A 27,544-nucleotide genomic window follows, 5' to 3' on the forward strand; every position below is an offset into this window, starting at 1 on the left:
AAAATTTTTTCCCCTGGAGCCACGGTGTTTTATTAAAACAAAACAATCCATTCTAGTTTATTTTTTACTGTTTTCTGTGCATGAGTTATGCAGTGCAATCCATGTTTTTAGAATTAAAATTACAATATTATTTGTAACATTAATTGTTACAATAATTGCAACATACTATTACAATATTATTTGTAACATATTGTTACAATGTTAATTGTAACAATAAGAACATCAATAAGTAAGATTTTCAGGAACCAGCTATAGAGTTTTGTTTCATGGGCCCCGGTGAAAACTAGCCTGAGTTAAATACAACTCACATGGCAGTCAATGTGTCCTCGCCTTGTCACATATATAAACCATGCTGCCACGCTTTCTGATTACATGAGCTCATTGTTGATGCTTTTCTCTCCACCCCTTATATTTTTCAAGGTACCATTATTATATTTTCACAGACTTTGAAACACAAAGAAATTTAGTGGCATTTAATAGTAGGCATCTGGACTTTTGGAAATATAGCTAAGAAGAAAATCCAGCCCACCTGTGTAAGTGACTCCTGTTTCTGCTGTTCCAGTTCTGTTGGTTGTGGATTCAACGGTGCTATCCCCAGGGTGCTGGGTGACAGGGATGCTCACCAAACACCATCCGTCATCACAGACGCTTACACATACTTGAAAATTGCAATAAAAAATGTATGATAGGCTGTGTGTGGTGGCTCATGCCTGTAATCCTAGCACTCTGGGAGGCCGAGGTGGGAGGATCGCTTGAGGTCAGGAGTTCGAGACCAGCCTGAACAAGAGTGAGACCCCCATCTGCTAAAAATAGAAAACTTAGCCAGACATGGTGGTGTATGCATATAGCCCTAGCTACTCGGGAGGTGGAGGCAGGAGGATCACTTGAGCCCAGGAGTTTGAGGTTGCTGTGAGCTAGGCTGACGCCATGGCACTCTAGCCCCGGTGACAGAGACTGTCTCCAAAAAGAAAAAGTTGTATGATTCGAGTCTGTTTCATTTGAACTACTGCACTGGGGCCCTGATTAGCAGAATTCCTGTGTTCGCTCTCCCAAAACGGAGCTTCGGATACACTTCCCGTGTCCCTCCTGTGGAGACGGGCTCCCATGTGCCCTGCGGTCCCCGTGTGGCTGCAGGGCCTCCTTCGGTAGATAAGGTGCAGCCTCTGGGAGCAGCAGTCTGAGGAGATCACAGAAATCAGTAAGAACACGAGTCCTAACCTTTCTTGAACTCTGCTGTTTGTACTGGAAATTGCTGGGACGTCCAGTAGTGTCAGCAGCAAAGGGGACACCAAGACTGCAGCAGTCACAGGGCAGCGTCCCCGAGGAGGGGCCAGCAAGTCAGAGCATCCACAGTGACCTCACGGCTCCAGGGAGGGGCACCTGGGCACCAACTCCACCCAAACCGGAAGAAATGAGGGCGCCGCCCCCACAAAGATGCCTCACACCTGTTCCCAGTAGGGAAGCAAACTCAGCACGCGTACATCTCGGCTCTTGGCTTAGTGTTTATTTCTGCAAGCACCTGGCGTAACCCACAGCGACAGGTACCACTGGGACCAGCCCGAGTGTCCCAGAGCTGCCCTGCAGCACACGCCAGCAGGCTGGGACACCTGAATCGCTGGAGGATCTGGGCAGGTATCACAGAGCAGGTACAAGCCACCCCATAAACAGGCCAACTGTGCACAATGGCCCTCGAGGCCAGCTGGGATCCTCTGGGCCAAGTTCCTGAGTGGCCTCTTCTTTCAGCAGCCGTGGCCTGCGGCGGGAAGTGGGACAGCACCCCCTAGTGTCACACCGTGGACCATTACATTTGGAAGCAACTGCATTAGAACAACTTAAGTTTTTATTTTTTCTCAATTTCTGGTACTAGACCAAGCTGAAGCCCACCACGCCCCACCAGGAGGCCCTCACGGTGGCGCTGGGCTGCTCTGGTGTCTGTAAAGGCTTGTGGTGTTGGGGCCCAGCTCGGCCCCAGCAGAATCCAGCCTGGCTGGGCCTCCGGGGCCTCAGGGCGACAGGAGAGTCTGCACAGCAGGCCGCTCCTTCTTCTTGTGTTGGAGCCCCAGGGCCCGGGCCACCAGCCTCCGGGCCACGGCTGCGTTTGTCTGTGGCCTCTCCTTCGCCAGACGCAGGAGCTCTAGAAGGGAAGCCTCACGGTGGGGACTTGAACTCAAGGCCACCTCTCCCCCAGCGACAGCAGCCTGAGGCCGTCTGAGCCAACCTCTAACGTCCCATGGCTGGGGCCTGGGGCCCAGCTGTGCCCACAGTGTGGCAGATGCTCACACAAGGGGCCTGCTTAGGGCTCCCTGAGGGGTCCTGACCCAACCCGCCATCTCCGCACCCTGTTTCTCTGTGTCTGCAGTAGGGTGGGAGGACTAATCCTGCCACCTCCTTGCTTTACAGTGTCCTTGGCAAGAGAAAGCAAGTCTGGATGGGACAGCTGGAGCTCTTGGACCCACAGACAGGATATTGGTTGTTCCAAGAAGCCGGGGACAAAGGCCAGGTAACCAGCCCAGAGAGCAGGGACGGCCTCAGCAGGCCTGTTTATTCCTTCAGTCGGAAAACTGGCCTCTAGATACCCCCATGCTTTCTGGGAGAAGAGGAAAGGGGAGGAACTAACACCTATTTGGCACCTTCTGTGTGCCTTTAGGGCTCCAGGCATGATCTGCTTCCTTTACAGAAAAGAAACCAACTCACACACCAAGTGACTTGCCCAAGGTCAACTGCAATAAGTGACAGAGCCGGGATCACAACCAGGGCTGGCCCCAAAGCCCAGGCTCTTGTTTCCCCTGCGGGACATGGTTTCCGGGGCCCTCCAGAAGGAAGACCAGGCTTTCCCTGGGTGAGCAGGAGATGCGACTCGGAGGGGGTCTCCTGCCCTCGGCACCCTCTGGGGAGCAGGGCATAGCCCCACCAGCTGCGGCAGCCCTGGTAGTCCGGGGCTTCTAAGGAGCAGAGAACCGAAGGCAGGGGAAAGACAGAGGGGAGACCCTGCCCCGCCCCCACTGAGCACTCAACTCCCCACCAGGGATGGCCGCTTCCTTACTTGGCCTCTGCAGGGCTTTGAGTTTGGACTGCTTGGTTCCCTGCGTGAGGGGCCGGATCTTGAGCACCGAGAACTCCCTGGTCAGGGCTTCGGCAGCTGTGGAGGGAAAGCACATCTGGAGCCACGGCCGCCTCCTCCCGTGAGGCCCCCAGGACCCAGCAGCACTCGGAGCTGGTGCAAGAGCCCGTGCGCCCATCCAGAGCTCAGGGCAGGGCTGCTCTGACACCACCCTGGCTGGGCAGGAGACGACTGCCACCTGCTTGTCTTGTCCCCCAGACTCCCGCCTTCTAACGCCTGGCACTTAAAACAAACACCCCTTTTCACCACGACGACCCCCCTGGGAACTGCACTCGCTGCCCCAAGTCAGGCCTGGCCGTGGAGCACCCCTTCTGTTCACAGAGCACAGCGGGGCAGGGCTGGGAGAGCTCCAGGTCCGATGAGGAAACTGAGACCAGGGCACGACCTGCTCACGCCACACAGTTTGTGGCAGGACCCAGGAGGTGGCCACACCATCCCCAGCCAGAGCGCATTCTTCCATGGCACTGGCGGCCTCTCGGCGGCTCCCTCCTTGGAGCTGGAGTCGTCACCACGCTCTGTTCCCTCTCTGAACACCGCCCCTCCCTGAGGCTCTCCCGAGGACTGGGCCCCACCAGTGACAGCCCTGGTGTTCAGAAGGCCTTGGTCTGGGACACCCAGCCCGGGGTGCGGGGTGTTGGCTACTTATAAGTCACACCCAGAGCGAGCAGTGGCCGGCAGGGCAGTCCAGGAAAGTGGCTGAGAGGGACAGGCACACTGGAGCCACAGCCAGGAGGCTGCGTGGCGTCCCCAGCTTTAACGTGGAGACTCTGTAACCTGGAGTGGGCCCTGATGTTCTGAGACCCTCAGTCTCCTCCTCTGGACATTGGACGTAAACCCGACCTACACCCTGAGGCTGAAGTGAAAACCGAATGAGAATGCACCTGCGTGAACCGGATGAAATTGCCAGTATTTGAATACTTCTGACCTACACAAACAGTACTTTTCTATGGTTTCATCTAATATGGGAATGGCCCTAGGACTTGGCCCATGACACTGGTACAGTAAATGTCACCTGAGTCTGAAGACTCTGCGTTGAAAGCACTAACACAGCAGGAAGGCTTGTTACTTAAGACGTCACCACGAGGCCTCTGGGCCAGGGCCCCCTAGGCTCCCCAGGACTTTGCGTTGGGCCGGCCGGGAGCAGCGCCTGGGAGTCCACTAGCTCAGGCGAGCTTGCACCTGTGAGACAGGTGACCTCCACCGGGGAGCCAGGGGTCCTTCCCCTCCCAACGGGGATCAGCGAAAGGGCTGAGCCACCGTGAGCTGTGTTACCTGAGGCCAGGCAGGGAAAGATGCCGAGAGCGTGCGTGTCATCCACCCACTGAATCTTGAACCCCTTCTCTCTGTGTGGGGAGGCGACAAAGCACTTAGGAGAGCAGGTGGTCAAACCCTTTCCCTCCAAACCCTACAGGCAAGTTCCCTCCCACCTCCCGTCCTCAAACACCGCGAGCCCAAGGCCAGGTCCCGTCTCCCTGGGGAAGGAGACAACCATTTGCAGCAAACTTTCTCTGGAGCCCATGTGTTCAGCTTCAGAAAGACAAATGTCACCCCTGTTAATATTTTAGGTGGGTCCCCAGGGCTCAAAGAGCTCATATACACAGTGCCAAGGGTGCAGAGGGCTCCTCACAGGCCCGGTCACAGCCAGGCCAAGGGCGTGGGGGCTGGGCATGCAGGAGTCTCTGTGGTCAGGGTGGGGACAGGACCTCAAATAAGCACGTCGAAGACCTTAAGTCCCGTGAGAAGCTAAAGACAGCATGGGCCCACCCAGCTGCTCTGGTGGCACTGGCCACCTGGCTGAAGAAGTCACCGGGGCCTGGCCCAGCCACCGAAGAGCAGGCCGTGCCCCACCCAGCTGCCCCCCGGGCTTCCCTCCAGCTCAGGAGGGAAGGGTTTTGGGAAGCAGGGTCCCGTGCAGAAAGGGATTTTAAAAAGGCAAAGCAGGAAAAGAGAGGGCAAGTGGAGAAAGGAAAATGAGAATTTAAAAAAAAGGAAAAGAAAAAAGGAGAAAAGACAGGAAGGCGGAGCCAAAGGAATCTGGGGACATTGAGGACAAAGGAAATCTGGTCTCAACGTGGCCCTTCTGGCCTCCATCCCAACCTCCACGCTGCCCCGCCGAGCAGCTCAGGCCACCCCAGACTCAGTTCCCTCACCGAGCTGGCCCACAGCCTGCTGGGAGGTAGAGCAAGGGGAGACGGGTGGGCTGCTTTGTCCCTTGAGACTGACGGAGGCTCTCACAGGGTCCTGGCAGGCATGTGGCTGTGCAGGGGGACCGGCCCAGGTCTAGGGCCTCCACAATGTGTCTATAACCAAAAATTCAGCTCTCCCCTCCCACAATCACAGCCAGCAGGCTGAGCTGCCCAGGAGTGCGGCGCCCAGGGAACACACCCCCTTTCTGCTCTCCTCCAGAACACAAGCACCCCGCCTCCCCGGCCACCACTCACTGGAACTCAGAAAACGTTGCCAGCAGGTCCTCAGTCTTGAGCGCTGGCTCAAAGTCGTAGATCTCCACCACGTGGGCCAAGTCCTTCTCTGCAGGCAGGTCCTCCACGAAGGAGGACAAGTCCACGCGGACCTTCTCTATCTGAATCTCCTTCTCAGTCAGGTTGTCCATGATCTGCAGAGATCGGACCCTTAGCAAGGGACGCTGACACACAGGGCTCCAAGCCACTAAACCACACTCTGAGCTCCACAGGGAGGAGGGGCCCTGCCTGGTGGGAGTCTGGGCTAGAAGCTCAAGCGTGGGTTTCAGGGGAGGCCACTTCCTTGTATGGGGTCCCCAATGGGTGACTGGCACTTACGCACATTATGTTTCATATAACCCTGAGAACTATATTCTATATCCCTGCTTTACAGATGGGGAAACTGAGGGCCAAAGAGTTAAGTAATTTTGGCCAAACCTGCACAGTCAGTAAGAGACAGAGCTGGGCAAGTCCGGGATGTTCCCGTCCCTTGTGAACGATGTGATATTGAGCAAGTCTCTCTGGTCTGTGTTCTTCACATATAAAATGACAATAAAAGATGCCCACCCTCCCAACCAAATCCACAGCCCGTCTCGGGGGCAGACACGTGGTTCCAAGGAAATGAGGTTCGTAAGACATGGCTTCCAGCAGAAGAGTAATTTCCATGACCGATATCTGCAGCACGTGACCGAGCACTTGCACATATGTTCTATCTACGTTACCAAAGTATGTATCTTGTTTGTTTCCAGATAAGGAAACTGAGACTAAGAAAAGCAAAATGACTTGCCCAGGGTCAACCAGCTCCTAAATGGTTGAGCTGAGACCCAAATCCACACCCCCATGTTTCCTTAGGGACCCTATCACCCAACACCCAGCCTTGCACCCCAGCCCCACCCTCCCTTGGTGCCCATCTGCCCACGGCCACACCCACCTCACTTCCGCCCTCCCTTTTCTGGGCTCAAGAGACCCATCACCTCCTGCAGCAGCTCACTGTGATCGTCCTCCAAGCAGCTGCCGGGCCCTTCCTCTTCCACCTCTTCTTCCTCTCCCTCCTCTGCCACCATAGTCTTCTCCGGCTGACTCTCCTGTCCCACTTCCAGGCCCAGCTGCAGGCTGGACACAAGCTGTGTGGCCATCTCCACTCTGTCTCCCTTCCCTGAGGGACTCTTGGATCCTGGGGGCTCAGGACCAACCGGGTCCAGCCGTGGCTCATTCTTGCAGCTTTGGCCTGGGCCCTTTAGATCCTCTGTTCCCTGAGTCACCAACACAGGGAATCCCTGATCAGAGTTGGGGTCCCCAGCACCGACTTCTCTAGGCTGTTCCAGGACCCCACCAGCTGGGGGCTCTCCCTTGAGCCCCAGGGTAGAACTCGGCGCCCAATCTTCTTGTCTGCGCAGCACGCGGGGCACATACAAAGGCTGGTCCGGCCTGCGTCCATGCCACCGGCCAGCCCGTGCACCTCGGGCACCAGCAGTCACTCCCTGGTTTGAGGTGGGCCAAGGACCACGGTACTTGACAGAGTGGGAAGCAGGAGGGCGGCAGGGGCCAGAGGGGCCATCTGAACTGGGTACCCTGGAGAGGAACAGAAAGGTGGTCGGAGTGTGTGGGAGCCCAGAGGAAAATGGTTTACTGGAGCCACCTGTCATTCAGGTGTGACGCTCAAGTCAGCATTAGGCAGAAACCAAAGCACAAAGGACCCTCAAAAATCCCTTAGAAAGGCGTCATAATGCAGACTGAATGCCATCTCGGTAACCTGAATTAGCGATGGTTGGATCTCCGGTTACGCACCAGGTGAGGTAAATACTTGCATTTAGGAGCTGTGCTATTAGAAAAACAAGTAACTTTAAGCACTAGGATCAAAGTCATTGCCATAAGACACTCACCCTGAGAGACACACATGGGAACAGAGATGACTGAATGCCCACCAGGGGCTTCTCCGCTGCCCTGGTCTCTCTGGATTGCTGGGCAGACCCCCCCCCCCCAACATAAGCACTACTGGAACTGCTCTCTCTCTCTCTCTCTCTCTCTTTTGGCCCAGTGTGTATAGCTGAGTCTGCCAAGTGAATACCACAATGTGTGTCTACTCCACTGCCGAAACAAATGGCAGCACTGACTTCAGGTAGCTGGGGCTGGGGACAGAGACAGCAGCCTGGGGGGCCCAGCCCTGGTTCCTGCCAAGCTCTGCCCTCCGAGGGGCTGACCAGCCACATGCAACTGCTGAGGACCATCCAAGGCGGTAGGTTACACACCTGATGTCCAGGTGACAGATGACCGTCCTCCTCTTCCAGCCCTCCCCAACCGAAAAGCTGCTCAGGAGATCAAAATTTTCTGCTGTTCTGTGGATCAGGTACCGGAGGCGACTGGAGAGTGGGGGAAAAAGAAGAACCCTGGGAAGGGACGGGAAGGAGCGCTGAGCCGGGTCCGGGTCCAGCCCCTGAAGCCGGACTTCCACCGGGTCCAGTCCCAGGTTAATTGTGGCTTAACGGCAGGCTCCTTCTGCCCCACTGGGTCCCAGGTGGACTGCAGAGGAGTTGGGCTAGAATGATCGATCACAGGGAGCTTCTGGCTCATCCCCATCCCCAAGTGGGGCCCCTTCATCTGGGGCGGGGGTGGGGGGCGCTGGGAATTACAAAGGAAAGACGCAGCTGGAAGAGGCTGACAGCAGACCCTAGAAGACTAAAGGCCAAGGTCAGAGCCAGCTGCCGGCCAATTCCCTGGGATGCACCCCCCGGGGGAAGGGCACAGGTGGCTCCGAGACCCTGCCCGTCCCAGCGGGGCGGGCGCCCTCGCACCGCACACCAGCCTACTTCGACAGCTGCTTCTGCAGCAGGAAGCGGTCCAACTCCTCTTGGATCCGGTGGACAAAGTCATTCTCGGCCGAGGAGAGGAAGACACCGTCCAGGCAGAGAAGGGCCAGGGTGACAGGTGGAAGAGCCTGCAGGGGAGACGGGCAGGGCCGCAGATCAGAGCACAGACCCTGGACCCACCATGATCCCGCAAAGCCGGTGCCAAAAGGGCCCTGGAGACCTCTTGGTCCAAGGTGTCTCCTCTGGCAAGTGAGGAGACAGGCTCCGCGGCGGGGAAGTGACGTGCCACGGTGCCCCCAGCCAGTCGATGGCCCGGGAGGGGTCTCCCGGCTCCCACTCAGCGACCCACCCGGGATCTGCCGCCGGAGGTGGCCTCGCACCCCGCGCTGCGCTCCGCCCCGGCGCCCACAGGCTCTCGGGGACCTGCCCTGGGCCGCCTAGCCGCCTCTCCCCACGCAGGAGCCAGAGGCCCAGGCGATCGCCTCCAGGCCCGCTGCGCTCACCGCCGCCGCCTGCGCGTCGCAGCCGCCCGCAGGGTCCCCGGAGGCGCAGCGCCACCGCGCGGCCTGGGGGAGTTATCGCAGAAACGGGAGAGCGGCGCGTGCTTGTCATGTATGGGGTGGAGGGGGTTGGGGTGCACCTGCCACTAACACAAACATCACCGCTTCTCCCACAGCGACACGACTAGGAATTATATTCACTGCAAAACCAAGCCCCAGAAAGGTGAAATAACTTGTCCAAAGTTGCACAGATGCTAAATTCTAGAGTCTTGCTTTGAGCAAAGGTGCATCTGATTCCAAGGTCAGCTCTGCGTTTTTTCCCCCAGTGAGAGCACACTGTCTTCTAGGATCATTTAAATTCAGCAAACACTTCCGAGCGGCCACCAAATACTATATGCTAGGTGGTGGCAGTGCTAGATTTCCCCACTCACCTCCCCAGGCACTTAACAGAGGAATGAGGAGGAAGGAAGTTTCTGAACACCAAGTATTAAGCTCCCTCTGCCCGTCACTGCTCTTCCTTCTCCCTCATTGATGGAACCTGTAAAAACGTCTAGTTCCCACGGCGAGGTCGCTGACAAGGTGTGCTGGCCTGTGGGTAACTGGGTGGGGCAGGTGATAATGCCAGCACCCACCTTAAATGGAGCCTGAAATTCTTGCCATCGGACAGTCTGTTGGGTGGGATATTATATATAATCTGGGAGACCAGGGTTGAAATTCTCCTGTTCCCTGAAAAATGTCAAAAATGTAAGCCCTTGGCCATCCTAAATCCAGAAGCCCAGGGCAGCCAGAGCAAAGCCAGACCCTGAGCTAAGGGTACTTAAGACACTGGTTTTGGTACAGGGGCGGGACAGTCTGAGGGGGTCTTGCAGTAAGACACTGGGAGGATGAGGAAGGGAGGGCTGTCCCTCAAAAAGTCGACTGGGAAAAGGGACCTGGGGACAGAGAAATGGAGAAAAAAATAAGATGCAGTTTGCTAGCCCCACCCCCTCCCCATGCTGGCTTAATGGAAGTGGGGGCTGGCGCGCAATGGCATTGTTTTATCTGATCAGGCTCCCTTGCCTGGGAGGTAGGAGGCTGAGAGGCAAGTCCGCTTAGCAGCTATGGACCAGAGACGACCAGATATGACCTGGGAGAAAAACATGCTGGCCCAGAAAACAAGGGCCCAGATTTCCTAACAAAGTGTCTCTCTCTCTCTGAAATGGAGGAACAAATCCAAAGCCCAGGAGGAAAACCCAAGCCCTCGCCTCTTGTGAGCTGGTTCGCCATACAGGTGTTCGGCAAATTCAGAGACGAGCTTTCAGAGGAAGGCTGCCCAGGAATCTAGTTCTGCCACACCTCTTTAGGTAACTCAGAGGCCAAACAGGAAAGAAAGGTTTCAGCACCCAGGCCCGCACCATGGGTGGAGGTTATCTAGGGATGCCAGGTAAGTGGGGGAAGGAAATAGAAGCACGTCTGTCCGCATTATTTGGGGGCAAATAGCAGGTGGGAGTAGAATGGTCCCAATTCAAAGGCGGGTAGACACAACAAAAGCAAGATAAAGGACAGGCAGAATTTCTACAGAAAAGCAGAAGAAGAAAGAGCACATCAGGAAAAAGACACAGGATAAGAATATCCTGGAAGACTGTTGAGAAAACAGAAGAAAATTTCAGTTAACAAGTGCTTCATACTTCAAAGAAGTGAAAGAAAGACTGATTTCCATGTTCAGTGGATAGACAATGGTTTGAGATGAAAGGGAACTGTCAGAGCTATGGAAAGTCATGAAAGAGGCAATCATGTTCTTCGTGGGCACAGCAAAAACTAGCGCCAACAATGCCAAGAACAGATCAGTGTTGCGGAGTAAAGGCTTCCGAAAACCAAGATAATTACTATTTGCATAAAGCTTGCCAAACACACTGCATTTTCATCTTTGCAGCAGCCCTTTCAGATGAAAATTATTACACATGTTGTAGGGGGATAAAACGAGGTTTGGCCCAGGGGCCCCCAGCCACGAAATGTAGAGCTGGGACCCTAATCCCACTGCCAGGCAGGCCTTGCTCTGAAACGAGATTAAGACTCTCCATCTTTACAATGTCATTAGAATTGTCTTAATCTCGTGGCCAATAGCCAGACACAGAAGTCAGGAATTAAATAAATGAGATGGATCCAATCAGGGGAAAAGCAGCCCGGGTGTGTGCCTAGAGTATCAGCCGGAATGGGAGGTGTGATTGAAAGACGATGAAAGTGCTGAATCCGGGGCACCTGGGGTTGCAAACAGTCCCAGCTGAAGGGATAGACCTGGAGTTCCCCGCTGCCACAGCGACCCTAAATAACGACCCAGTGCAACTCTCTTTGCCACACGCAAGATCACCTTGGGGAGCGGCATCCCTAGAGTCCTCGTCCTAGTCTCACAGCTCACTGTAAGTAGCCGCGACCCTCCTGAGAAGGTAACATGCAATTGAATTGTCTACCCAATAACCTCAGCTTGCTTGAGATGACAAACTGTTCTCTTCATGTTTAAGCGTCTTTCCACCCCAGGAAGGTAAAGTTTAAGAATGTCCCATTTATGTTTGTTATTTAAAGTCGTCGTAATGTTCACGTGGTTTTGGCATAGTACAGAATCTAACGCATTAGCTGGTGATTCTAATTTAAAAGGTAAAATGGATATCAGACGTACAATTTTAAATGGGCCGATGTAAGAGAACTTGACTAAGTTGGTAAACAGTGTTGTACTATTAACAAGAACTGGCTTTACGATATTTTAGATCGATGAGAGTTGTTTAAGTACAGCACATTGGAAGGTTTTGCTTCGAAGCCTGCTGGGTGATTCGTTTGTGTGTTTACATAGAAAATCGGGACTCCTGGGAAGATGAAGTAGACATGCTTTTTCCTGTGCTTTCCACTAAATACAACCAAAACTCCTGGACACTATATATAAAACAAACATGGGAAGGTTATGAAAGAAAGCAGGCCAGCTAGGGACCTCAGCGTCCAAGGAACGGCAAAATGCTAAGTCCTCTAGGTTTTCTTTATGCCTCAGATCCCCAGACTTGGAGCTTAACGAAGCCAGAAACTCATCAACAACAATGGATACGGACTAAAAAAAACCCCACAAAACCACAAAAAAGCAAAACTCCAACAAAATCCTTTTTTCTCTAGGCAAAGAACCAGGAAAGGGGCAGCCTAGCAGGACAAAAAAACATTGCAACAATGACTGCTGTACCCCGAACACACACCCTCCCCACCCACACAGGCAAAGGCCAAGAGGGACGCCTAGACTGTCACCCTCACCAGGTTGTAACAAGCACCGCAAGTGGGAAGCCCGGAGTTTCATCCCTCTAGGCAGTAATGAGCCCCTTCCTTGTGATGTCAGTAGAGACTCCTGGGGAACCTGGATTTCCACCTGTACCTGGCGGTAAAAAGGCACCCGTCCCCTTGCCTACGGGGGTGGTATCAGAGGAGGCCTCGTGGACAGACAGCAGGGCTTTCGCCCCACCTAGAGATGGAGAGGCCACCCCATCCTCGTGGTGTCAGTGAGGCTGCATGAGGAGCAGCAACAGGGCACTTCCTCCCCTCCCAGGCAGGACAGCGTCTGCAGAGGTCTAGTGGGGACCCAGAGCTCTTCCCCCACCCTGCAGAAAGGAGGAGCTCCCACCTGAAGTCAAAGGAAGGAGGGAGGGAAGGGTGACTAAAAGAGTTGGGAGGGATCCTTGTGTTCTGTATCTTAACAGTGGTGGTCCATACATGCACCTACACGTGATAAAATTCTATTGAACTAAATACACACACACACACACACACACACGAGTGTAAGTAAAACTGGAAAAATTTGATTAAGATTAGTAGATCGTACTAATATACTATAGCTTGCAAGATGTTCCCACTGGGGGAAACTGGGTCAAGTATACATGGGATCTCTCTATACTATTTCTCACAAATGCACGGGACTCTACAATGTTCTCAATAAAAATTCCAATTAAAAAGAGGAATATCAAATATATGAAATTTATAAGTACAGCTGAAATGTTTAAAAACTTACTAAATATAAGTAAAACTGGGACCAAATGTTTAAGTAAAATTTGTTCTGTCACCTTGAGTTTACCAAAGTTGTACTCATTTTATATAGAATATATATCTAATATATATAATTTATATATCTAATACATAATACATATAGATAATATAATATGTTAGATATTAGATATATAAACAAAAGTATATTTATACATTGAAATTTAAAACCTAATGAAAACTAGGTATTTAAATTTATTATTTTTATAAACTAATATAACAAAATCTAAATAACTATAAGAAGTCATTTGTGAATAAAAGCTACTCTCAGACATGAAAAACTCCATATAGAAAACTACATGGAATTTTTTAAAAAAGCCAGAGAGATTAAAGCAGTTAAAGAAAAACATAAATACAGAAATCTGCATTGGAGATCCAATATATGGATAATCGGTATACCTGAGGTGGAAAACAAAATTACTGGAACAGGAAAAAATACAATAAAATGCAACAAAAGAAAATGTGAACCTACAGGTTAAAATGGCTTAGCAAATTAAAATGGTGTTCTAGAAAATCAATCAATCAATCAATCAATAAAAGGCTGATATAGATCATGGTAAAATTATTTTCCCTGGGGATTAAAAAAAGACTACTATCATGATTTAGGCAGATACAAAGGGAAAAAATTATGTGGCTTGCAGAATTTCCTAGCAACTCAATGCCAGGAGACAATGGAACCATATCTGTAGAATTCTAAAGGGCAAATGTTAATATCAGAAAATTCTATAAACTGTGACGGCAATGGGAAGTATTCGCAAACCAGCGGTGACACTGGAAGTCTCTCTCTCGTGGAAATTCTGCCAAGAGAAATGGGTGATCCTGGTCTGGCTTGGGGAGATGCCAGGACATACTAACAGACACTGTTTGGAGCCAGCCTGTCATGTGTCCTGCACAGCTTAACTCTCAAGGCTGTAAAATCCATATATAACTGAACTTTTCCCCCTCTAAGGATCTAGTCAACCTATTCCAGAATAGATTGCCCAGACTGGCCTCTCTGACAGCCTCCAGCTAATCACCTTAATTAGAAAACCAATATTCACTCTTCCTAGGCTGGCACCCTCTTTCTTTCATAAATCTTCTCATCCCTTCCTTCCGTTTTTTGGGGTTTTTTTGTTTTTTTTCCTGCCTCTTTCCTTGATAAGAATTGAATGGCTGCCTGCTTAGTGTACTTGTGAGTTAGTTACCCAACTAACTGCTTCTGGGTTATGCTTTGACATTCATGGTCAAAGAAGAGGTCCCACATTAAATTCAGGACAAGACAAGGCTATCACCCAGCGCTTCTACTATGTGCCACTTTTCCTGGCGGTTCTAGCAAAAGTCAATTGACCAAAAGACATAAAAACTGGAAAGCTTAGAAATTGGATGAGATCAAATTATCATGGTTTGCAGAATATTTGATTTTTTTTTTAACCTACAAAGTCAAGGAAATCAACTAAGAAACCCTTACAAGCAACAACTGTGTCCCTAAGTGGAGCCAAGGTGGCAGGCGTGGCAGAGAGCAGAGTGGGGCCAAGAGAAAAGGGAGAAAAGGGAGTAGGGAGAGGTGGCCCCAGGCTGTCAAGAGAGGGAACTGTGCCGTCATCCACCCCAGCCTCCGCTCTACCTGATTGGGCCTTCGTCCTGTGTGCCACCCCAGCTCTGTGTCCCCTCCACACCCCCCAAATCTCTGCTGCTTCTGTTGTCCCTCAGTTCCCAGGAGACCAGGGCCCCAGACCCTCCCGAGTTCTAGCCCTTCTTAAAGGGCCAGAGCATTGGGAACCCAGATGGGGTGAGCGGGGTCTCCCCAGTGGGCTTCAGAGCTCAGGCCTGTCCTCATCTTAGCTCCCGAGCTTCTGCCAATGTCCCCTTACGGTGACACGACTTTACAGATGTTTGGACACTACCTCTAAACACAGATTTCATTTCCCCAGCTCAAGCGCCAACCGCAAATGAGAGCCTGTGGCCCCAGTGGGGTCTAAGGGGCCAGGGGGAAATGATTAAAATGAGTATTAAGCCTTGTCTCTTCTTTACGGTGTTTGTTAGAGGTTTATATTAGATATACTTTATTAGGTTAAGAAAATTCTCTTCTAGACCTAGTTTATCAATTTGTTTTCTTGAATCATATGGGTGTTGAATTTTGACAGTGTTCTTCTGCACTGCTTGAGGACTTTGTAAGATATTTATTCTTTCATCTGTTGATATGAACAGGGCCATCGGCAGCCCACACGGTACCTTTGTGTGAAATTAGACAAAAGTGTTCCTTCCTCCAGGCAGACGCAGCCCCGTGCCAGGGTCCACATCCTGGCAACAAAACTGCAATTGGATTTCAGCCCCATGCAACCCGTCAGCAAGATGCCCATATGCAGGTTAGAGTCTGTGAAATTAGAATGTGTTAGAATTTGCGAGGAGTCTGGCTCCAGGCCAAAACCCTATGTGCGGATTTTCCAGGCCTGGCCAGAGGCAATTACAAAGGCTTTGCCCGTCAACCCTGGCGGTGGAGGCTGCTGTCCCTGCAGGAGTCTGGACACACAGCCAGCCGCTGTGGTCTGGAGGAGTTGCAGGCTGCCAAGGGCTCAGCCCAGGCCCCGCCTGGCCACGCTCTCCCTCTCCCGCGTACCCACAGCACCCGCATTCCTGGCCAGGGCTCCTCTAAGTCAGAAGGCATCTTAGGGGGGAGGAACGTTCTGCTGAGATCCCTTATGGGTGGGGGTGGGGGTGGGACTTGAAAACACTTCTCTCCAATCCCACTTAGTACTTTACCACTTCTAAGCTGCTTCAACCCCCTCCCCCCGGCCCCCAGGTCCACATCCAGAGCCTGCAAGAGCCTTTTGTTGAGGACTCCTCCTCCCTTGGCTGGCTCATCTGCCCCTCGCTAAGCAGTTCCCCGGGGGAGAATGGGACAATGGGGAGCTGGCATCCTTTCTTGTGCAGCCTCTTGCCTACTACTGCAGTGAGAAAGTGGAGACTTGACTGCTCCTCCCAGCCTGGCCGCTTGTCTTAAGGGACGACCTTGACACCTGGCGGCTCAGCTGACAACCCGCGTGGCTGCAGCTGGTGGCTTGGTGGTCAATGACATGAGGGGATTTTTCTGATATTATACCATCCTGGAAAAACAAGGATAAACCAAACTTGATAATGCAGGAATTTTTTAAAAAGATACTTTGCTAACAGATTTCCTAAAATTTACAGTAGTGTGTTAATTTTCAATCTATTTTTTCATAGTATTGTGTAAGGGTATAAATTTCCCCTTAAGTATCTCTTTAGCTCCGTTGCATGAATTTTAATATGCAGAAAAAGCAGCATTAAGACACCGATATGGGAGCATCCCTGGTATGTCCAGAGTTTGCAAGGAGGCCGGTGGTGCTACAAATTTTCCAATTTCCAATATAATTTATTCTCTGACTTCTGAGTAATTTAGAATTGTTTTATAATTTCCAAACGTTTTCAGTTACCCCATTGCTGTAGTTTGTAGCTTAATTGCATGGTGACCAAAGAATATGGATAACACAATACTAATCTTCTAGTATTTGTTGAGACTTGCTTTGTGTCCTAGTGTTATACGTGGCCAACTTCCGTAAATATTCTATATGTACTTAAAAAAATGAATAGTCTCTGTTAGATACAGAGTTGAAGATATTTCAGTGAGAATCAAGTTTGTGAATCGTGTGGTTCAATCTTCCATAGCCTTCTAATTTTTGGTCTACTTGATCTATGAGTTGAAATCACACTATTAGAATACAGTGTATTAAAATTCCCCACAGTCACTGTGATTTGGCAATTTCTCTGGGTTGTATGTATGTAAATGTAGAAAAGATATGGAGATATTTTCTCCATTCTCCTGTGGCCTTAAGAGAAAGAACCAAAGTGTTTATGAGCTGGGGGTTGAGGGTTGAGGTAGGGGAGGCACGAAGGAACAAGAAACTAATCCTGACCTAAAGAAGAGACAAGGACAAGTGCTCGAGTTTTTGTTTTTTTTTTTTTTTTCATTTAATTATTTACCAGGTAAAAAAGAAAAAATAGTGATTGTTTCTCTTCACCCCCAACATTTCCATTTCCCAAGGTCCAGTGGGAGGGAAATTCATTGACCAGAACAGTGATTTGTGCTCCTGGCCTGGAGCAAATTCTCTGCTCTACCCACCCGGGGTAGGAGCGAGGGACAGGGCGAAGGGCTCCAGGCAGATATCCTTGCGCCTGGGCAGCAGAGTGGCAGTGTGGCTGTCATCTTTCCTTCCCCCTGTTGCCAGAGCATTCAGAGCCTCTCCTGCCTGTCCTCCCACCACACCCTCCCAGTTCCTCCAATGAAGCGGGAAGATGGGGCTGCAGGCGGCAGGGGCGTGCAGAGCCGCCGAGGAAGCACAGGGCAGACCCTGCAGAAGGGCAGGACCTCCTGCGTCTATTGCACATCCTGGCTCAGACCCCCTGCCCTGAGCAGTGGGCTAAAAGCAAAATGCTTTCCAGATTCAAACAAAGAGCCTGTTGTTGTGTGCCAGGCTCGAGAAGGGGAGGTGTATTGTTGTGTGGCTCATTCTGGAAAATAAATATATACTTTTAAATTTAAGTTACTCATGATGGGGCCAAGGCAAAAATTTCGCCTCTTTAAAAAACCATACATGATTTGGACATCTTGGGGGCCCTGGAGTCACCTGGGCCTCCCCCCGTGCAAGTGCAAAAGACCCAGAATAACCCCCTCCCCGTCGGCAGATCTCCTTCTGCGTAAGATGGAAGAGGCAGTGTCCACCAACCACATGAGCCCCCTCCCAGCTGTCACAACTCTGAGCCACTCAGGGGTGACCTTTTCTTCTGAACACTTGGAGATTTTGACAAATAACCCTAGTGAAAAATCTTTTACACTGGATGTTTCTCCAATGAAATAGCAGCTATTAAGTCCCCTCATATAAAACTTTTAAGTATTTGAGTCTCATTCTTCTCATTACCAGTGGAAATTGGGTGGGACAGGAATGAGTTATTTAACTGACAGTATGGACAGAATAAACCCCTCTGAAAGACCGTGGGGGTGGCTGGTCGGGGGGACTGATTTTGATTTGGCAAAGCTGCACATCTTTCACCTTCATGGGCTGGAACGAAGCTGGTGGGTGAAGACAAACCTAACTGAGCCAATGACAAGAACTGCAGGCTATGAGAGACGACAGGTCAAACACACGACTGTATAAAGTGTGGCACTAGAAAGACGAGAAGGCAGGTCCATGACACCAGCTGGGAGCACGCCTGCGGGCAACGCTTCCAGAGACCCTATCTGTCCTGTAGTAAGTGGCAGCAGCATCCAGATACACCAGAGTGCTTCTCCTTCCTCCTCTTCCCCACGAACTGTGAAGAGCTTCTCATTTAAATGACTATATACACACACAAGCCTGGTCTTGCTTTTACATGAGGGTCCTTCACTTGAGGGTCCTACAATGGCTTTAGACAGTCGGTTCCAATTGCCTTTTCGGAGATTTACTGCTTGGGACGGAACCTGCAAAGAGAAGAAATGGCTGAACACTACAACAGGAAAATCTTCAAAATGAAAGCATCCCAGTGTTTAAGGGACTGGGTCTTTTTTTTTTTTTTTTTTTTGAGACAGAGTCTCACTTTGTTGCCCAGGCTAGAGTGAGTGCCGTGGCGTCAGCCTAGCTCACAGCAACCTCAAACTCCTGAGCTCAAGGGATCCTGCTGTCTCAGCCTCCCGAGTAGTTGGGACTACAGGCATGCACCACCATGCCCGGCTAATTTTTTCTAAATATATATTTAGCTGTCCATATAATTTCTTTCTATTTTTAGTAGAGATGGGGTCTCGCTCTTGCTCAGGCTGGTCTCAAACTCCTGAGCTCAAACGATCCGCCCACCTCGGCCTCCCAGAGTGCTAGGATTACAGGCGTGAGCCACCGCGCCCGGCCCGGGACTGGGTCTTAATATAAGTAACGAACCCCCAACTCCCTTACAGGGCTCTGAGACCCCAGCAAATTGAGTCATTGGGCTGGGACCCACCAACTCTGCTAGCCAGAAGGCCACGTGCCCACCAGCAACCCTGGAGAGCAGCTCCGTACCTCCTTCTGATAAGGACAGCTTCTCAAGTTCAGCTTCAAGTTCAGCATCTGAGATCCTAGGGTTAGGCACACTGTTGGTATAAAACGTCTCATGGGGGTTGTCGGGCAGATCCAAAGGTTCTTTGGTGGTGTCCTGAAGGAGGATGTCCAACTCCTTCTCCAGTTCCTCACTGTCAAAATCTGGACAGAAGAGACGACATCAGAACACACAAACTCCAGGAAGAAACGCATTAATGAGTCCAGGACTGAGGTTACCAAAGCCACTGAGCTTTACGAAAGATGCCCAGGCCTCCTTGCAGGTTAAGAATATCATGTGAGTCAGGAGACAGAGGGTGCCTTCAAGCGGATACTGCTTTTCCATCTAGAGCTAAGGCATCAAGGAGGTGTACTCTGCTAACCCCGTGGAGGGACACTGCCTCCCCTCGCCCTTCAGGAAGGATCTTCGGGTCAGAGCACGGAACGCAGGAGCGCAGATGCGTCACTAGCACAGCCTCTCCAGGAGGAAATGGCAATTTCCTCTTACTGCTCCTGCAGAAAATCCCAGTCGGGTCTGCTAGGAGAAGCCTCCCCGCACCAGAGAAGCAAATCCACAATGAAACCCCAGCACAGGGAAGCGAAGTCCTCTTAGAAAGAAAGGGAGAAAGGGAGAAAGCATCATCTCGACAACTCACTCACCTAAGCCATTGGTTACCCCACCAGCCAGAGTCTGAGAAACTTCATCCTGGGTGTCACAGAGCTGTAAGAGACAAGTGCAAACCCTGGAACTGGGAATGGTGGAATGGTGGCTCTGAGCATCTCGGTCTTTGGGGAACAATTCTAGGGTGACAAAGCAAGACCACCACATCTGAGAATCAAGGAAAGATTCCTTCAGTTCACAAGGGAACAAGTCAAGTTTGGGAAAAGAGGACATGCAACAAAGTCACATCTGTCCCCCGTAACTTCCCTCTGTGTGTGCCCCTCCCTGGCCCCTTCCTGTACCTCTTGGATCTGATCCACGAGGCTCTCTGCCTTCTCCACTGTGACATCCTTCATGGAGAGTTTTAGTGCTCCTACCCCAGCCTGGTAGGCATTAAATACCTAAAGAGAAAGCAAAGTTGTCGGTGCAAATGACAAACATTTGGCAAAATATATATATAATGTTTCAGTTCCAAAAGATAGCTTTGGGGGTTTTCTGTGACCCAAGCTCAATTCAGCGCACGAGCACTGGGGCCAAACTTCCCAACAGGGAGGGCAAAGGCAACCCCACCACATCCTAAAAGAACCCAGGCGTCCTCCGAACAGCCAAGCCGCGGCTGTGGGGCTGAGCGGTGCATGCTGGAGAGACCAGCCGGTGTGGAGCGGAGGGAGCGGCTACCATCTGATCTGTCTGGGAGGCACAGATCCGGTCCAGAATGCCTTGAACAGTGTCCAGCTTGGCATGCAGGGCCTCAATGCGCTTCTCCGTCCGTTGCTTGGCCTTGAGAGACCTCAGTGCCTGGGGGGCGTGGAGACTTAGTCAGGACTGGATTGGACAAGCCAGAGGGCAAGAGGAAGACAGCCCTTCCCAGACAGTAAGTCCACCCCATGCCTCCTTCCCTCTCGTTTGTAAAATCAGCTGTGGTGCCTGGGCCCCCTGCAGACTGTCCCCTCCAGCCTGCAGCAGGCTGCTCTCTGAACTGCTAGGCACCTCTCCTGCGGCCCAGGACACTGCCACGTGGTGGAGGGGAAGAGAACTCACCAGTTGCTTCTTTCCTTCCCGGCATGCCCGGCGGGCTTCTTCTTTACACCTGTGAAACAAAGGGACAGATGGAAAGGGACAGATCGAGATGACAGTGCCATAGGATGGGCGTGGCAGGGTTCTCAAGAGTCCCTGAGAACAGCACTTAGTTAAGGTGGTCTGAAATCTGAAGACCAAATCCACTCTACCCAACGGCAAGGAAAATCATGCCCACCAGCCCACTGCCAAGCTCCTGCAGCAAGGCAGGCGTGCGGGAAGGCAGACTGACTAAGGATAAGCCGTTTCGATCCACAGGGAGAGAACAAGCAAACAGGGCAGCTCACACACACCTTCGCATTTTGGGAGACAGGAAATCGGTTCCTAACACCAACCATGACCTTGGACATATCCCTTCGCTTTCCAACAAGGCTGGATCTCCCCCATTTTAAGATGGCGTGAACACTTTCTAATCCAGTGTCTATGTGTTCCTTTCCGAGTGTTCGTGTGCCTTGACAGGGGGAGGAGGAGTCCCCAGAAAGACCTCTGCGAAGGCAGAGACCTGTCTTGTTCACTGTTGTACCCCGAGTCCCAGAGACAAGGCCTGGCTAACGGTCCAGTGAATATTGGCACAGAAGACCATAAACATAACACACAGTCGTAATCTTGGTCAGGGGGGATTAAGACTCGTTTTCTTTTTTTTCCTTTGTGATATTGTGTTTTCCATGATTTCTGCATTGAACAGTTAGTACTTTTTTTTTTTTTAAAGAGTCCACAGATAACCAATGTTTTGCTGGCTCCAAGAGCCAGGGAAGGCAGAGGGTGGGGGGCTGAGCACAGGGTAAAAGTTACCTCTCTGCTTCCTGGGATAAGGACTCCACTTTGCGCGAGAGAAGCTGCTCACTCTGCATCAGCTGGTACACCCCGACATCCACGTCATTGACAGGAGACACCTTGGCATGTGGCCCCCGGGCAAACTTCACAATCTGAGGGATAGGGACAAATTATTGCTGTCCCTACCATAAAGCTGAGCAATTTCCAAGCAAGAGTGCCGGTGGGCATGTGGGTACAACGGTCTCCACTTATCTGTGGGGGACACATCCCAAGACTCCCAGCAGATTCCTGAAACCTCAGACAGTACTGAACTCTATACAAACATACTACGCACGAGTTTTTTTTCCTTCCTCACAGTTTTTCCAGTAGAAGATTCATTCTTACCATAGATTTTAGCAAGCTCAGCATGTGATTCTTTTTCTTTTGTTATTAGGTCGAGAACTTTCACATTTTCATTTAAAGGAAGCACTTTCTGACTTCTCTTTGGCATATCCAAACTGCCAGCATCACCACTCTTGTGCCTTGGGGCCATTACTCGTATAATAAGGGCTACTTAAACATAAGCACTGTGATTCCACGACAGACGATCTGATAACCAAGAAAGCCACTAAGTGACTCACGGGCAGAGAGTGTCTACAGCGTGGATACACTGGACAAAGGGACGATTCATGTCCTGGGCAAGATAGAGCAGGATGGTGTGAGATTTCATCATGTTACTCAGAATGACATGCAATTGAAAACTTATGTTCATGTCTGGAATTTACCATTTAATATTTTTGGACTATGGTTGACCACAGATAACTGAAACCTTGGAAAGCAAAACCGTGGCCAAGGGGGACTACCGCATGCACTTAATAAGTCATTGCTGAGTCAGTGAGTGAACAGACGGACTTCCATACCTTCTCCCCATTCTGCTCGAGGACTGTGACCCTCTTCTCCTTCTGCAGCTGCAGCAACACCAAGTAGAAGGTCCTCTCATCTGGGCAGGAGTTGGCACAGAGGGCGCTCAGCTCCGAAAGGGCCACCACAGGGTGGGAGGAGAGAGGGGAGTTCTGATACAGACGATACACCTCCTCGGCCTTTTCCTGCAGGGAAGGCAAAATGGGCTTACAGGCCCTGGTCACCACCATGGGACACAGTGAGCCCTGACCCTAAGCTTCAAAACTGTGATCACACAAGGCAATAACAGGGACACACTGACCCCAACCTCCCTAAAGTAGTAGCTTTTTTATAAGGAAAAAGGACTTATTTTTTTAAAACCTTGGAAAGCTGAGTGACTGTATGAAGTGAGGCATGTGACATGTGGGGAGCTGGCCGGCTCTGTGCTTGCATTTCTGTCTGGACTTCACGTTTCTGCCTCTCCCTGGCCTTGGCTCCCCAAGGGAAGAGTGAGGCGGTGGGTGCAGTGGACGGAGCTGTGAACTGGGCTGAGGCCTGATTTCTAGCCTGGCCAATGCGACCCTGGACCAGTCGCCGTCTCACTGTCCTCAGTAACCTTCTCACAAACCAAAGAGGGTGGATGAGATGGCATCTGAATTCCCTTCCAATCCTGGCTGTTCCGTTTTTCCGCCGATCGGCAACACTGCAAACGCTGCAAAAGGACTGCAAAGGAGGACCTGAGCTTGGCCCAGAACCACCCAAACCACCCTGCAGTCTCTGCCGGGACCCTGACGGAGCCCTGGAGCCCTGGAGCTCCGGGCGCCGGGTGGGGGAATAAGCACGTGGGTGGGGAGAGGAAGTGTAGATGGGAAGAAGGGGGTCCCCCCAAAGAAAATGTGGGCTGTTCAGTCAAACATCCCAGGGGACAGAGAGAGACTGGTAGCTTTTGGAGACCTCCTTAATCTGAGGCAGAGTGTGTTGGGGTCTGTCGAGGTGAAGAGAGACGGGTGCTTCCATTGGGGTCGGGTGGGGATCCTGAACTGGTCCAGCTGTGTGGAAGCTTCCAGGGCTGTGCAAGGGCCCTGAGGTCAGGCTCGGTCTGTGCGTTTCAAAAATAACTGCTGTCTACAATGCACTTCTGCCACTCAGTGTTCGGTCCGTGTTGTAAACACACACACACACACACACACACACACACAGAAAGGTTCCCACGACCCCATCCATAGCAGTTTTGGTGGAGTGGTGGCTGAAGCAGGTCTGCACCGGGTGACAGAGTGAATGGGAGGTGAGGAAGTGGTGACAATAAAGCTTGATGGAGAAGGAGACAGCAGTCACCAGGCAGGGCCCAGGAGACAATGTGTGACGGGAAAGGCTGGGGTGGGTTTGGAGGCTGAAGAAGGAGAGTATCAGAGAGGGAGACGGGCGGACAGGGCAGAGGCGAGCTGATGGGACAAAGGGACAAGCATCCTGAGTATGGGGGAGGGGGGCGGAGACGGGCTCCGAGGAGGGTAGGCTGGGTGAGAGGACAGCAAACTGCAGGCCTGACTCAGGAGAGTCTACCTTCTCTGTGAAGTGCCCGTAGGGAGTGAAGAGGACAGAGAATGGAAGGAGTGTGTGAGGGAACGGGAGAAGACAAGAAAGCTGGGCTGCTGAGTGGCTCTGGGGGCCACCAAGGGGACCTCAGTCTGGGAGACATGGTGACTTTCTCCAGCAGGGATGGCAGACTGAGCGGCTGATCTAAGGCTGTGGATCTGCCGGGCGTCTCCTGGCATGGACCGAGGGACATGCAAAGGAGTGGAGAACACATACGAGAAAGTCAGCCAAGCAATGGGCCAAGCGATCTGGGCGGGGCAGGAAGGGCAGGCCAGGAGGAAGCTGACTGACCAGGACAGTATGAAGGGACCAAGGCCCTGGTGGCCTCTTCGAGGCAGAAGAGCATGGACAGGGGCAGGCAGGCCATCAGTAAGCTGGAAGGGGAAAGTGCATAGTCAGAAAGTAGAAAGCTGGGCCTAGTTTGCTGATTTGGGGGCAGGCAAAGCTGAAAGCCACAGCGTCCTCAAAAATCCTGTGAAATTCTTATCAGTAAACCACAGAAGGCAACGCACTTCCTCAACTATAGCTTATCGTTAATCCCTACAAATACTAGCAAATAATCAACGGTTGGTTCCTGACAATTCCCAGACAAAGGATCACCCTTGGAATGTCAAAGTCTAACTAACAAATAAATAATGCTACAAAGCATAGTAGAAGAGAGGTCAGATAAACTCAGTTATCAACTATGTCACCATGTAAAAGAGACAGTCTTTTTCGAAGAATGTACACAGGAATGCGGAGGGCCCTGCTATCACTCCAGATGACACCCCGACACCCCCTTCTGAGCACCCACCTTGAGCAGCTCCACAGCCACAAGCACCTCCTCGGCTGGGACCTTATTCTCCCCCAGCATGTTAGAAAGCGTCCACTTGAGAGGCTTCAGCAGGAAGACCCCAACCCCCCAGGAGATCCAGCTGCTGTCCACACTGGCCATGAAGTCTGACTCCCGCTGCAGCTCCCCTCGGCTGCGGGCAAAGAAAGAAAAGGGCATGTAGTAGCACTTAATGCAATGTCCCACTCCAGTTCCCTCCTCCACTCCACCTCCGGACCCCAAGAGAGGAATTTTACCATCATGATCATCACTGCCATTAATTAGGCACCTACTGTGTGCCAGCTATACAATACACAGCATGGTTTATACTACAGCCCTAAGCCTCACAACAATTCTGTAGGACAGGTGGTGTTATCAGCATTTTAACAATGAGAAAACTGAGGGACTGAGAAGGTAAGGAGAGAGGCCAAATCTAAACCAGGTTTTGCCAGGCTGCAAACCACAAGCGCTCCACCAAGACTACAGAGGCACAGCAGGCTACCAGACCCACGTTGAGATTTCCTTTGAAAAATGGAGCTCAAAACAATGAAGAGAAAATAATGGATCATTGTCAAGTGTCAAACATAAGGAAGAATACAAAGACGTACAGAGGAAGGACTCTCTGCTATTCCTAAGCTAGGGTGGGGATGGGATGTAAGTGTTTCATAGTAGTAACAACAGCAGCTACATTTACTAACTGCTTACTATGGGCCGGTCACTATGCTAAGGCAATATAAGGAATATCTCTTCAAATCCTCACAAGAAACCTAGGTACAATTATCACCATTTTATAATTAGTCAAACTGAGGCTTAAAGACAGCATAAAATTTGTCCAGGCCCACATAATTTAGCAAATGGCAGAGCCAGGATTTGGTTCCAGGCTGGTGGGCCATCAAGAAAGCTCTTAACTATTATGCTCTGCTGCTTCCATGGAGAAATATCTCCCTCATAAATCCTTCAGGTGCCAGACCCAGTCCAGCACCAGGAGGCCTCAACAGCAAGCCAGCAGTCAGGAGAGAAGATACGGAGGTGTTGCAGGTCTCTGGATTGGGAGTGGAGGACGATCTCCTTCTGCAATAAGGGGGCCCACTCTGGTCTCCTCCCTTACTGACTTCTTCAGCTACTGTTTCTCCTGTCCCCCACTTCAGGCATGAATTAAAACTTTTTCCACAGTACACTTTCTCAGAAAGGAGAATTTCAGAAAGGCTTGTCACGTCCATGTCAAACAATGAAAAGGTACTGGGAACAAAAGTCGAGAAGGTAGACCTCTTAATCAGCAACAGCAGCAAGCTAAAAACAACAACAAAAACCACATCAGAGTCAATTTCCTCCTTCCTTCACTGAGGGAGGTACCAGGCTAAGCTGATCTCAGTGAATATGTACAGTGTGACGTGCAAATGATTTAGAATCTGAAGACCAGCAGTCCAGTCCTGGCATTACCTCTAACTAGCTGTGTAACCCTGAGTAAGTCACTTGATCTCTCTGAGACTTAGTTTCCTCTTCTGCCTGCTGAGGATAACTCTATAACCTTGCCATAAGACTGTTGAGAGGGTCAGATGAAATGGCGTATGCAAAGTATGTGAAGTGTGTACAAATATTAAATATCAACGTTACCTCCTTAGGTACCTCCAAAACACTGCACCTATAGCACACGTTATCACCTACAGACCTTTTTAGGGCACCAAGATACTCAGTAAAGCTCTCCTCCTCCTTCATGTCCTCTGTGCTCCAAACAGCCTGTGCCAAGGACAAGCCAGACGCATGACCTGTGCCATGGGTTGATGCAAGATGCCCACAAGCCTCTTCCCTACGATTGCCCTCTTCCTAGCTCTGACCTTCCTTAGCTCAATAAATCCTATCTCGTAGACTTTCTGCTCCAAGAGTAATTCAAATTTGGAGGCCCTTACGAAGTAACTACAAGACGGGATTCCAGTCCAGACAAACCATTCTCATCTCTGCCAGGCTGGCTTCTCGTTTTACTGTCCGGAATACATCTAATCGGACTATCCTGGTCTCCAATCTCCTCCCAGGTCCCCCCTCTCTCCCCCAGCCTCTTTCTTATCTTCTTCCTTTTTCGTCCACTGAACGAACACTGGACGCCTACTCTGACCCAGACCCTGGGCTGGGCGCAGTGCACTGTCAAAGAACAGGACCGGGTCCCGCCCCACCCGCCCGGCCCCGGCCCCGGCCCGCCCCTGGCCCGCCCCTCACCGCAGCAGGTCCTGCAGCACGGTGGCCAGCCCCAGCGGGACGCTACCCTTGCGCTGAAAGGCCTCCTGCAAGTCCCGCAGACGCAGGCGCACCACCCCCTGGCGGCGGCTGTGGCTCAGCACCAACGGCGCCCAGAAGCCCATCTTGCTGTCCCAGTCGGTGCTGTTCACCTCGCGACTCCTCTTGAAGGCGGAGAACAGGAAGGACATGCGCTCCTCATCCTCCTCCCACTCGGGGGGCAGTAGGCCTGCCGGGTCTGCCCCGGCCAGGGCCTCGGCCTCCCGCTCCGGGGACCACATCGGAACCCCAGCCCCGGCAAGGACCCGAACACAACCCTGGCCCTGGTCCTCTTCCGCCCTAGTTCCCTCCCGGCTTCCGTTCCCGGACCACCTCCTTCTCTGTCATCACGTCACCGCCACCCTCAGCGTGAAATAAATCCTGGCAGTCCTCAAGGCGCATGCGTCAAGTTGCATTTGCTGTACCAGGAGGCGAAATGATGACGTTTTTACGGAGCGACCCCTCCTCCTACGGTCTTTGTGAGGAAAGAAGAGCTTCGCGCGTGCTCA

The 27,544-nt window shown here is 51.5% G+C and overlaps 2 protein-coding genes across 5 annotated transcripts; both read right to left on the minus strand.

Moving 5' to 3' along the window:
- Positions 1 to 1,427: 1,427 nt before the first annotated feature.
- R3HCC1 (R3H domain and coiled-coil containing 1) lies at positions 1,428 to 15,578 on the minus strand. The gene is made up of 9 exons (XM_069484793.1): positions 15,531 to 15,578; positions 8,891 to 8,953; positions 8,388 to 8,515; positions 7,830 to 7,967; positions 6,555 to 7,152; positions 5,563 to 5,735; positions 4,394 to 4,464; positions 3,044 to 3,139; positions 1,428 to 2,134 (listed from the first exon to the last, which is right to left on the minus strand). Exons 1-9 carry the CDS (start codon positions 15,576 to 15,578, stop codon positions 2,004 to 2,006), a joined length of 1,446 nt encoding a protein of 481 aa, XP_069340894.1. The 3' UTR covers positions 1,428 to 2,003.
- A 1,314-nt stretch (positions 15,579 to 16,892) lies between these two features.
- Positions 16,893 to 27,344, minus strand: CHMP7 (charged multivesicular body protein 7). 4 transcript variants are annotated; one of them, XM_069485136.1, is made up of 10 exons: positions 27,149 to 27,344; positions 24,750 to 24,921; positions 22,384 to 22,569; positions 21,503 to 21,636; positions 20,675 to 20,723; positions 20,312 to 20,431; positions 19,936 to 20,034; positions 19,633 to 19,693; positions 18,958 to 19,137; positions 16,893 to 18,386 (listed from the first exon to the last, which is right to left on the minus strand). In XM_069485136.1, exons 1-10 carry the CDS (start codon positions 27,196 to 27,198, stop codon positions 18,334 to 18,336), a joined length of 1,104 nt encoding a protein of 367 aa, XP_069341237.1. In that variant the 5' UTR covers positions 27,199 to 27,344; the 3' UTR covers positions 16,893 to 18,333. The 4 variants fall into 4 exon arrangements, with proteins under 4 accessions (XP_069341237.1, XP_069341234.1, XP_069341236.1 ...); XM_069485135.1 differs by having other exon boundaries at positions 18,270 to 18,386; positions 26,979 to 27,344; XM_069485134.1 differs by having other exon boundaries at positions 18,270 to 18,386; positions 18,931 to 19,137; positions 26,979 to 27,344.
- Between the last annotated feature and the right edge of the window lie 200 nt (positions 27,345 to 27,544).

Source organism: Eulemur rufifrons, chromosome 12, assembly GCF_041146395.1.
Source record: "Eulemur rufifrons isolate Redbay chromosome 12, OSU_ERuf_1, whole genome shotgun sequence".
In the NCBI taxonomy this organism is placed as follows: domain Eukaryota; kingdom Metazoa; phylum Chordata; class Mammalia; order Primates; family Lemuridae; genus Eulemur; species Eulemur rufifrons.

What these genes read in the sequence shown, in the direction of transcription:
- R3HCC1 (XM_069484793.1), bottom strand. Translation starts at nt 15,578, where the DNA reads ATGCCTTCTGACTTAGAGGAGCCCTGGCCAGGAATGCGGGTGCTGTGG. An exon ending in CTGCAGAAGCAGCTGTCGAA is followed by an intron (nt 7,968 to 8,387) that starts GTAGGCTGGTGT and finishes GTCCCTTCCCAG; the next exon opens with GGTTCTTCTTTTTCCCCCAC. An exon ending in ACAGTGAGCTGCTGCAGGAG is followed by an intron (nt 5,736 to 6,554) that starts GTGATGGGTCTC and finishes CGATCTCTGCAG; the next exon opens with ATCATGGACAACCTGACTGA.
- CHMP7 (XM_069485133.1), bottom strand. Translation starts at nt 27,277, where the DNA reads ATGTGGTCCCCGGAGCGGGAGGCCGAGGCCCTGGCCGGGGCAGACCCG. An exon ending in CCTCCCAGACAGATCAGATG is followed by an intron (nt 20,035 to 20,311) that starts GTAGCCGCTCCC and finishes CTTTCTCTTTAG; the next exon opens with GTATTTAATGCCTACCAGGC. An exon ending in GCTGTCCTTATCAGAAGGAG is followed by an intron (nt 18,387 to 18,957) that starts GTACGGAGCTGC and finishes TTCTCTTTGCAG; the next exon opens with GTTCCGTCCCAAGCAGTAAA.